Genomic DNA, 11,659 nt, shown 5'->3' with positions numbered 1-11,659 from the left:
TTACGCTACAGAGGGTGCGATAGCATTACCGCACGGAGATAACCCCAGTCTGACCAGGCATTTTTTGCTCATCAACATTTAAATGCTGATAATGAAAAAAGAAAGTAGTATTTTTTTGTCTGCGTGTGCAGATGTGAACTTTCCGCTAATGATGTCTCTTATTCGTTCGATTGGGCTGTTGTAGCTCCGCCCCTAGGCATGAGGGGGAGGGAAATTCACGCTCGTGAGAATATTTAAATAAAACGCTTCTGTGTCGCTTTGGGCACATATCGGTTTTTACTGTGATCGGTTCTGAACGTCCTGCACTTCATAATGGAGGTAAGAAATCTGTTTCTATTAGTACTTCACTAAGAACAATAATTCATGTTTATTTTCAAAAAATGGGATGGCTCAGTGCCGTATGTGGTGTAACGCAATTGAACCCATAAAAATACATAATATGCAGCGTCAGTATACAGGCCTCCGATAAAAATGTGGCAACAATACGAGAAAAGTATGCTTGACAATAAACGCAAATACTAGCCAAGTCTCCAGGTTGTGCTGTTGTATTTGACCACGAACGCCACCTGTGTGATATCCTCGATACATTGTAAAAGTCAGCCGTAGTCACAACAGTATTCTGTGTCGTCGCGTGTACATTACGACGGAGCCAATTCCAAAGTGGGTAAATTGTTTGTCCCCGTACGGTGAGTGATTCCCTAGCCAAGGAAGGCTAAGTGTTTAGTGTTTCAAAAAAATGGCTCTGAGCACTATGGGACTTAACTTCGGAGGTCATCAGTCCCTTAGAACTTAGAACTACTTAAACCTAACTAACCTAAGGACATCACACACATCCATACCCGAGGCAGGATTCGAACCTGCGACCGTAGCAGTCACGCGGTTCCAAACTGAAGCGCTTAGAAGCGCACGGCCACACCGGCCGGCGTTTAGTGTTTCAAGAAGCACCGTATGCAAGATTTGTACCACATAGAAAAAAAAGTGGAAAAATATCACCAGCTACGTCACAGCGCGAGCGAAAGTATGTGTTGAGTGATCCTGACAGACGGTCGTTGAAGAGGACTGTGACGAAAAATAAGAGCAGCCGCAAAAGTGGCGAGCGGTCTAAGGCGTTGCAGTAATGGACTGTGCGACTGGTCCCGGCGGAGATTCGAGTCCTCCTTCGGGCACGGGTGTGTGTGTTTGTCCTTAGGATAATTTAGGTTAAGTAGTGTGTAAGCTTAGGGATTGATCACCATAGCAGTTTTCAGAGTACCTTATGGCTCAATACAAAAGTTTTGTCTCAAGTACAGATAGTGTTGAGGATCAGTGGACAAAGTTCAAAACCATCGTACAATATGTGTTAGATGAGTATGTGCCAAGCAAGATCGTAAGAGATGGAAAAGAGCCACCGTGGTACAACAACCGAGTTAGAAAACTGCTGCGAAAGCAAAGGGGACTTCACAGCAAACATAAAGATAGCCTAAGCCTTCCAGACAAACAAAAATTACGCGAAGAGAAATGTAGTGCGAGAGGCGTTCAATGAATTCGAAAGTAAAGTTCTATGTACTGACTTGGCAGAAAATCCTAAGAAATTTTGGTCTTATGTCAAAGCAGTAGGTGGATCAAAACAAAATGTCCAGACACTCTGTGACCAAAATGGTACTGAAACAGAGGATGACAGACTAAAGGCCGAAATACTAAATGTGTTTTTCCAAAGCTGTTTCACAGAGGAACACTGCACTGTAGTTCCTTCTCTAGATTGTTGCACAGATGACAAAATGGTAGATATCGAAATAGACGACAGAGGGACAGAGAAACAATTAAAATCGCTCAAAAGAGGGAAGGCCGCTGGACCTGATGGGATACCAGCTCGATTTTACACAGAGTACGGGAAGGAACTTGCCCCCCTTCTTGCAGAGGTGTACCGTAGGTCTCTAGAAGAGCGTAGCGTTCCAAAGGATTGGAAAAGGGCACAGATCATCCCCGTTTTCAAGAAGGGACGTCGAACAGATGTGCAGAACTATAGCCCGATATATAATGAGTATAATGACTTTTCTGGAGACTAGAAATGTGCTCTGTAGGAATCAGCATGGGTTTCGAAAAAGACGATCGCGTGAAACCCAGCTCGCGCTATTCGTCCACGAGACTCAGAGGGCCATAGACACGGGTTCCCAGGTAGATGCCGTATTTCTTGACTTCCGCAAGGCATTCAATACACTTCCCCATAGTCGTTTAATGAACAAAGTAAGAGCATATGGACTATCAGAACAATTGAGTGATTGGATTGAAGAGTTCCTAGATAAAAGAACGCAGCATGTCATTCTCAATGGAGAGAAGGCTTCCGAAGTAAGAGTGATTTCAGGTGTGCCGCAGGGGAGTGTCGTAGGACCGTTGCTATTCACAATATGTATAACTGACCTTGTGGATGACATCGGAAGTTCAGTGAGGCTTTTTGCGGATGATGCTGTGGTATATCGAGAGGTTCTAACAATGGATGAATCCTAAGGAAATGCAATCCGAAATCAAAAGAAGTAGGCTACAGTACGCTTGTTCGCCCACTGCTTGAATACTGCTCAGCAGTGTGGGATCCGTACCAGATAGGGTTGATAGAAGAGATAGAGAAGATCCAACGGAGAGCAGCGCGCTTCGTTACAGGACCATTTAGTAATTGCGAAAGCGTTACGGAGATGGTAGATAAACTCCAGTGTAACACTGCAGGAGAGACGCTCAGTAGCTCGGTACGGGCTTTTGTTGAACTTTCGAGATCATACCTTCACCGAGGAGTCAAGCAGTATATTGCTCCCTCCTACGTATATCTCGCGAAGAGACCATGAGGATAAAATCAGAGAGATTAGAGCCCACACAGTGGCATACCGACACTCCTTCTTTCCAGGAACCATACGAGACTGGAATAGAGGGGAGAACCGATAGAAGTACTCAAGGTACCCTCCGCCACACACCGTCAGGTGGCTTGCGGAGTATGGATGTAGATGTAGATGTAGAAGTCCCATAAGATTTCACACACATTTGAACATTTTGCAGAAGTGAATACGGAACTGAATGTCGCATTCACAAACCCTGTCGACACCGAAAGAACACGAAGGAGCTCCACAAGCAGGGAACTGCAGCGCGAGTTGGAACTCCAAAACCACTCACCAGTGACACAAATTTCCGTAACGTGGTGCCGAAGCCATAAAACCTGCGCTATGGAGCAATGGAAGGAAATCATTTGATCAAAGGAGTCTCTTTCACACTTTTTCCAATTCCTGGCCTACTTTACTTCCCAAGGGGTACTCAACAGAGGAAAGTCCACTGGAGCTGACGGGATACCAATTCCATTCTACACAGAGTACGCGAAAGAACTTGCCCCTCTTCTAGCAGCCGTGTACCGCAAGTCTCTAGAAGAACGGAAGGTTCCAAATGATTGGAAAAGAGCACAGGTAGTCCCAGTCTTCAAGAAGGGTCGTCGAGCAGATGCGCAAAACTATAGACCTGTATCTCTGACGTCGATCTGTTGCAGAATTTTAGAACATGTTTTCTGCTCGCGTATCGTGTCGTTTCTGGAAAGACAGAATCTATTCTGTAGGAATCAACATGGATTCCGGAAACAGCGATCGTGTAAGACCCAATTCGCTTTATTTGTTCGTGAGACCCACAAAATATTAGATACTGACTCCCAGGTAGATGCTATTTTCCTTGACTTCCGCAAGGCGTTCGATACAGTTCTGCACTGTCGCCTGATAAACAAAGTAAGAGCCTACGAAATATCAGACCAGCTGTGTCGCTGGATTGAAGAGTTTTTAGTAAGCAGAACACAGCATGTTGTTCTCAATGGAGAGACGTCTACAGACGTTAAAATAACCTCTGGCGTGCCACAGGGGAGTGTTATGGGACTATTGCTTTTCACAATACATATAAATGACCTAGTAGATAGTGTCGGAAGTTCCCTGCGGCTTTTCGCGGAACAGAGAAGTTGCAGCATTAGAAAATTGTAGTGAAATGCAGCAAGATCTGCAGCGGATAGGTATCTGGTACAGGGAGTGGTAACTGACCCTTAACAAAGACAAATGTAATGTATTGCGAATACATAGAAAGAAGGATCCTTTATTGTATGATTACATGATAGCGGAACAAACACTGGTAGCAGTTACTTCCGTAAAATATCTGGGAGTATGCGCGCGGAACGATTTGAAGTGGAATGATCATATAAAATTAATTGTTGGTAAGGCGGGTACCAGGTTGAGATTCATTGGGAGAGTCCTTAGAAAATGTAGTCCATCAACAAAGGAGGTGGCTTACAAAACACTCGTTCGACCTATACTTGAGTATTGCTCATCAGGTCGGGTTGACGGAGGAGATAGAGAAGATCCAAAGGAGAGCGGCGCGTTTCGTCACAGGGTTATTTGGTAAGCGTGATAGCGTTACGGAGATGTTCAGCAAACTCAAGTGGCAGATTCTGCAAGAGAGGCGCTCTGCATCGCGGTGTAGCTTGCTGTCCAGGTTTCGAGAGGGTGCGTTTTTGGATGAGGTATCGAATATATTGCTTCCCCCTACTTATACGTCCCGAGGAGATCACGAATGTAAAATTAGAGAGATTCGAGCGCGCACGGAGGCTTTCCGGCAGTCGTTCTTCCCGCGAACCATACGCGAGTGGAACAGGAAAGGGAGGTAATGACAGTGGCACGTAAAGTGCCCTCCGCCACACACCGCTGGGTGGCTTGTGGAGTATAAATGTAGATATAGATGTAGATGTAGGTGATGGTTTGGACAGTCATCTCCTGGTATTCCATAGGCGCCATGGTCATTCTGCTAGGTCGCATTACTGACGAGAATTATGCGACCATTTTGGTTCATTCCATCTCAGCTACAACACATTGTTTCTTCTTCAGTTGTGATGCCATGCGTTGTTCACGCAGCTCGCATAGTCCAGGACTGGCTTCGTGAGCACCAGGAAGTATTGGCGCGTCTCCCCTGGCCACTCAGTATTACTGAGACGTGGGAGAGATAGATACGTGATCGGTATCTACATCGGTCATCGTTAGCAGAACTTGCCACTATATTGCAGAAAGAATGTTTATAGAATGAAATTTTCACTCTACAGAGGAGTGTGCGCTCATATAAAACTTCCTGGCAGATTATAACTGTGTGCCGGACCGAGACTCGAACTCGGAATCTTTGCCTTTCGCGGGCAAGTGCTCTACCGACTGAGCTACCCAAGCGCGACTCACGCCCCGTCCTCACAGCTTCAATTCCGCCAGTACCTCGTCTCCTACCTTCCAAACTTCACAGAAGCTCTCCTGCGAAGCTCGCAGAAGTAGCACTCCTGAAAGAAAGGATATTGCGGAGACATGGCTTAGCCACAGCCTGGGGGATGTTTCCAGAATGAGATTTTCACTCTGCAGCGGTGCGCTGATTCGCAGGAGAGCTTCTGTAAAGTTTGGAAGGTAGGAGACGAGGTACTGGCGGAATTGAAGCTGTGAGGACGGGGCGTGAGTCGCGCTTGGGTAGCTCAGTCGGTAGAGCACTTGCCCGCGAAAGGCAAAGTTCCCGAATTCGAGTCTCAGTCCGGCACACAATTTTAATCTGCCAGGAAGTTTCAGAAAGAATGTTATTAATTTTCCCTTTAAAATCACACTGGAACAGTATCCACGCCTTCGGAGACGACTGAAAGCTCTTTTGAACGCCAACAATTTCCCGGCAACCTGTTTGTGGCAATACCATTCTTTTTTTCACGCCTTGTATTAGTTTCCTTTCTGCTGTAACATTAAAGTGCTTGAAGTATTTATACTGTGCGTGTGCTTTAGCAATATGTGTTATTTTCATGTGAGAAGCTAGTGCAAAACAGCAAGATGATGCACACTGAAACGCCAAAGAAACTGGTAGAGCATCTGCATTCAAATGCAGAAGATATGTAAGCAAGCAGAATGCGGCACTGTGTTCGGCAACGCCCATACAGGACAAGAAGAGTCTGGTTCAGTCGTTAGATCGGTTACTGCTGCTACAGTGGCAGGTTATCAAGATTTAAGTGAGTGGTGCTGTAGTCGACCCACGAGCCAAGGGACACAGCGTCTCCGAGGTAGCGATGAAGTGGGGATTTTCCCGTACGACCGTTTCACGAGTGTCCGTCAGTATCAGGAATCAGGTAAAACATCACATCTCCGACATTGCTGCGGCTGAAAAAATATCCTGCAGTAACGGGACAGACAGCTGAAGAGAATCGATCAGCGTGACAGAAGCGCAGCCCTTCCGCAGATTATGGCAGATTTCAGTCCTGGGATGTCAACAAGTGTCAACGAGCCATCCATTCATCGAAACATCATCGATATCTGCTTTCGGAGGCGAAGGCCTACCCGTGTACCCTTGACGATTGCACGACACAAAGCTTTACGCCTCGCTTGGGTCCGTCGACACCGACATTGGACTGTTGATGACTGGAAACATGTTGGCTTGTCGGACGAGTCTCGTTTCAAATTGTATCGAGTGGATGGACGTGTATATTTACGGAGACAGCCTCATGAATCCATGGATCCTGCATGTCTGCAATTGACTGGTCAAGCTGGTGAAGGCTCTGTAATGGTGTGGGCATGTGCAGTTGGAGTGATATGGGACCCCTGATACACCTAGATACGACTCTGACATATGACACTGTAAGTAGGCTGCTTAGGTTTTTATGTTGGTTACGCCACGTAGCGTTCTGTATGAAAATCACTGACTGTGCTGTGTGCAGTCTGTGGCTGGTTAGCATTGTTGGAATTCGCTATTGTAGTGTTGGGCAGTTGGATGTGAACAGCGCATAGCGTTGCGCAGCTGGAGGTGAGCCGCCAGCAGTGGTGGATGTGGAGAGAGAAATGGTAGAAGTTTTGAGAGCGGACGATCTGGACGTGTGTCCATCAGAAAGAGTAAATTAGTAATATTGGATGTCATGAACTGATATATATATGATGACTTTGGAAAATTATTAAGGTAAATACATTGTTTGTTCTCTATCAAAATCTTTCATTTGCTGACTATGCCTATGAGTAGCTAGTGCCTTCAGTAGTTAGAATCTTTTATTTAGCTGGAAGTAGTGGCGCTCGCTGTATTGCAGTAATTCGAGTAACGAAGATTTTTGTGAGGTAAGTGATTCATGAAAGGTATACGTTATTGTTAGTCAGGGCCATTCTTTTGTAGGGATTTTTGAAAGTCAGATTGCGTTGCGCTAAAAATATTGTGTGTCAGTTTAGTGTTGATCAGAATAGGTAAAGAGCGAAATGTCTGAGTACGTTCAGTACTGCACAGCTATTTGAAAATCAAATAATGTAAGAATCATCCCATGTAGGCTTTCACGGCCTGCGTCTTCATCAGTAAAAACTTCCGGGCTAAGTTGCCGTGGTCGATCTGTAGAACTTCTTCTCCCTAGTTCTACAGATCGACCACGGCAACTTAGCCCGTAAGTTTTTACTGATGAAATAATGTAAGAGGTTTATCAGCACAGTCATTCATAAATTTTTCTAAGGGGACGTTTCAACACGTACTTAAGCATCCTGTCACCTGCATCCATTCATGTCCATTGTGCATTTGAACGGCCTTGTGCAATTGTAACAGAACAATGCGACACCCCACAAGTCCAGAATTGCTACAAACTGGCTCCAGGAACACTCTTCTGAGTTTGAACACTTCCGCTGGCCACCATATTCCCCAGACATGAACATTATTGACCAAATTTGGGATGCCTTGCTACGTGCTGTTCTGAAGAGGTCCACCCCCTCGTAGTCTTGCGCATCTGTGGACAGCCCTGCAGGATTCATGGTGTCAGTTCCCTCCAGCACTACTTCGGACATTAGTCGAGGCCATGCCAGGTCGCGCTGCGGCACTTGTACGTGCTCGCCGCGGCCCTATACGACATTAGTGAAGTTTACCAGTTACTTTGGCTCTTCACTGTATGTGTATTACAGAACCATGTGACTGTTAACCTTTTCATCTGCTGAGATACCTTGATAGTGAGGCATTAGCTACAGAATCTCTACGATCCAACCTGAAGTCTCATTACGGCATGTAATTGATATGTGTCAAGAAATCCCATTTTCAAGTTGTCAGGAAGTGGTTTGTTAGACTGATAATAAAGTTAATTGCACTCTTTTTCTTTCTTTGCAGAATTCCCAGAACAGGATACTTATCAAACATGGGAAGATTGTCAATGTGGATTCTGTGATAGATGGAGATGTTTACATTGAAGGTGGAGTAATAAAGTGAGTTTCGTCAATCTGAAGTGCATTATCTTAGTACTGTCATAAAGTCTCCATCGAAGTTCAAAGTTTGTTTTCCGCAGGCAAGTTGGCAGCAATCTGACCGTTCCTGGTGGTACGAGAATAATTGATGCTCGTGGAAAGTATGTGATACCTGGTAAGTAGCAAAACACTTAGCCCTTCCTTGCTAAGAATCAGGAATTTTTACTTCATGGGCCATGGCTATTTTTCTAATGACTAATATTTAGTTTTTCATTAACCGTTCTGTAGCTTGATTGGAAAAGGAGCAATCCCAGATTTTGCTTTAATAAGGTGAAATACAGCATGAAGCTATTGTGTGGTTGGGTGTCTTAAGTGACTGAGATGCTTCGAGTGCAGAATTATTGGCTTGAATCATGTTAATTCATAGTTTGCGTGTTCTGGCTCTGCATAGCCGAAAGCACACATTCTGATTTCGTTAGTAACCACAGAGTTTGACAGTATTTTTAAAACACATAAAATAATTCTAAAATTTCAGTTGTAAATGAAACTGTCGTTTCATTTTATGAAACGCAATCGGATTGGAAATTTTCTCCGCTCAGGGACCGGCTGTTTCTGTCGTCTTGGTCATCCTCATTTCATCCCCATCGACGCGCAAGGCGCCGAAGGGGCGTCACCTCAAAAGTCTAGCACCAGACGATGAGGTCTTTCCCCCCCCCCCCCCCCCCCCCCGGTTCTCCCCTCTATTCCAGTCTCGTATTGTTCGTGGAAAGAAAGATTGTCGGTATGCCTCTGTCTGGGCTCTAATCTCTCTTATTTTATCCTCATGGTGTCTTCGCGAGACATACATAGGAGGGAGCAATATACTGCTTGACTCCTCGGTGAAGGTATGTTCTCGAAAGTTCAACAGAAGCTCGTACCGAACTACTGAGCGTCTCTGTTGCTGTCATCCATTGGAGTTTATTTATCATATCCGTAACGCTCTCACGATTACTAAATGATCCTGTAACGAAGCGCGCTGCTCTCCGTTGGGTCTTCTCTATCTCTTCTATCAACCCTATCTGGTACGGATCCCACACTGCTGAGCAGTATTCAAGCAGTGGGCGAACAAGCGTACTGTAACCTACTTCCTTTGTTTTCGGATTGCATTTCCTTAGGATTCTTCCAATGAATCTGTCTGGCATCTGCTTCACCGACGATCAACTTCATATGATCATTCCATTTTAAATCACTCCTAATGCGTACTCCCAGATAATTTATGGAATTAACTGCTTCCAGTTGCTGACCTGCTATATTGTAGCTAAATGATAAAGCATCTTTTTTTCTATGTACTCGCAGAACGTTACACTTGTCTACATTGAGATTCAATTGCCATTCCCTGCACCATGCGTCAATTCGTTGCAGATCCTCCGGCATTTCAGTACAATTTTCCATTGTTACAACCTCTCGATATACTACAGCATCATCCGCAAAAAGCCTCAGTGAACTTCCGATGTTATCCACAAGGTCATTCATGTATAGCAACGGTCCTACGACACTCCACTGCGGCACACCTGAAATCACTCTTGCTTCGGAAGACTTCTCTCCATTGAGAATAACATGCTGCGTTCTGTTATCTAGGATCTCTTCAATCCAATCACACAATTGGTCTGATAGTCCATATGCTCTTACTTTGCTCATTAAACGACTGTGGGGCACTGTATCGAACGCCTTGCGGAAGTCAAGAAATACGGCATCTATCTGGGAACCCGTGTCTATGGCCCTCTGAGTCTCGTGGACCAACAGGGCAAACTGGGTTTCACACAATCGTCTTTTTCGAAACCCATGCTGATTCCTACAGAGTAGATTTCTAGTCTCCAGAAATTTTAAAAATACTGTCCAACTTTATAAGCTCACCACACGAAAAAAATTGTGGCCCCTAGGGAAATCATGAGCATCGTTTAATACTATATAATTCGGCCCCTGTATTTGTTAATCGCCTGGATTCCGTTAGGAAGCGACACTACAAGCTTGTGCAGATACGTCGCACACAGTTTAAGCCACTCACTGTAGAATCTGACCGAACAATTTCACCAAACTTCGGGGATGATGATGTCAGCGCCTGACCCGTCATTCCAACATGTCCCATAGATTTTCTGTGAGATTCCACTGAAGTGATTTTGGTGGGCCAATCGAAATGGAAAAAGGTAGGGAAGTGTTCAGAAAACCAATGACACATTCTTTCAATCCGCTGAACTTTGTTGTTGTCGTGCTTTGTGTGACAGACTCCAAATGTTGATTACATGCAGTTCCCATCGAAATGTTCTCTAACTAGCAGGCTGGGATGGACCATCAATCATTGCTTGCAGCAACTCGATTTTGATTCTCAAGTCGTTAAACGCGTCTCCGGACACTCTCGGTCTGTATCTTTTTGCGACCGCAATTCTGAGGTCGTGTTTCGTGACCATGAGTATTACGTCACTGCTTCTACACGCGTTGAACAGCCCGCCGCGAAAGACCAACAAATCCCGCAATTTCATACACACTATATCCATATTTGTGCATTGTCAAGCGCTAAAGGAAACCAAAGAAAAATTTCGAACATAAAGTTCAAGGAGAAAAAATAAAAACTTTGAGGTGTGCCGATGTCATTGTAATTCCGTCAGAGACAGCAAAGGATTCGGGAAATTAGTTGAACGGAGTAGATAGCATCCTGAAAGGAGGATATAAGATGAGCATCAACAAAACCAAAACGAGGATAGTGGAATGTAGTCGAATTAAATCAGGTGAAGCTAAGGCAATCAGATCAGGAATGGAGACACTTCAATCAGTAGATGAGTTTTGTTGTTAGGAAGCAAAATAACTGATGATGGTCGATGTAGAGAGGATATAAAAGTAGACTGGCAATGGCAACAAAAGCATTTCTGAAGAAGAGAAGTTTGTTAAAATCGAATATAGATTTTAGTGTTAGGAAGTCTTTTCCGAAGGTATTTGAATGGAGTGTAGCCATGTATGGAAGTGAAACATGAACGATAAACAGTTAAGACAAGAAAATAATAGAAGCTTTTTACGGGTGCCGCTACAAAACAATGTCGAAGGTCAGATGGGTAGATCACATAACTAATGAGAAGGTACTGAATAGAATTGGGAAGAAATTTGTGGAACAACCTGACTAGAAGAAGGGATTGGTTGGTAGGACACATTTTGAGGCGTGAAGCGACCACCAGTTTAGTACTGGAGCAATCGTAGACCGTAGAGGGAGACCGACAGATGAATACTGTAAGCAGATTCAGATTGTAGGTTGCAGTAGTTACTCGGAGACGAAGAGGCTTGCACCTTCTTGTACCTAGTTGCAGGAAAATTCTGCGTCTCCCTGGAGTATCTGTTGCAAGGGAAATGCTCAGTACAGAAGACCTTTATGAATTTCTGATAGTATAAGCACATTCTGGAAAAATATCTCACATTACATTCTCACCGAGCAGTGGAGAATGTGTAAC

General features: G+C 44.6%; 1 protein-coding gene across 1 annotated transcript in view; it reads left to right on the top strand.

Moving 5' to 3' along the window:
- The first annotated feature begins 253 nt into the window (after positions 1 to 253).
- Positions 254 to 11,659, top strand: part of LOC124717122 (dihydropyrimidinase-like) — a 92,924-nt gene continuing 81,518 nt past the window's right edge. The window contains exons 1-3 of the mRNA XM_047243854.1: positions 254 to 318; positions 8,113 to 8,207; positions 8,288 to 8,361. Of these exons, the coding sequence (XP_047099810.1) occupies positions 313 to 318; positions 8,113 to 8,207; positions 8,288 to 8,361 (175 nt within the window). The 5' untranslated portion in view covers positions 254 to 312. The remainder of the gene's footprint in view (positions 319 to 8,112; positions 8,208 to 8,287; positions 8,362 to 11,659) is intronic.

This window comes from Schistocerca piceifrons, chromosome 9 (assembly GCF_021461385.2).
Source record: "Schistocerca piceifrons isolate TAMUIC-IGC-003096 chromosome 9, iqSchPice1.1, whole genome shotgun sequence".
Lineage (NCBI taxonomy): Eukaryota > Metazoa > Arthropoda > Insecta > Orthoptera > Acrididae > Schistocerca > Schistocerca piceifrons.
This window is presented reverse-complemented; position numbering and strand designations above follow the sequence as displayed.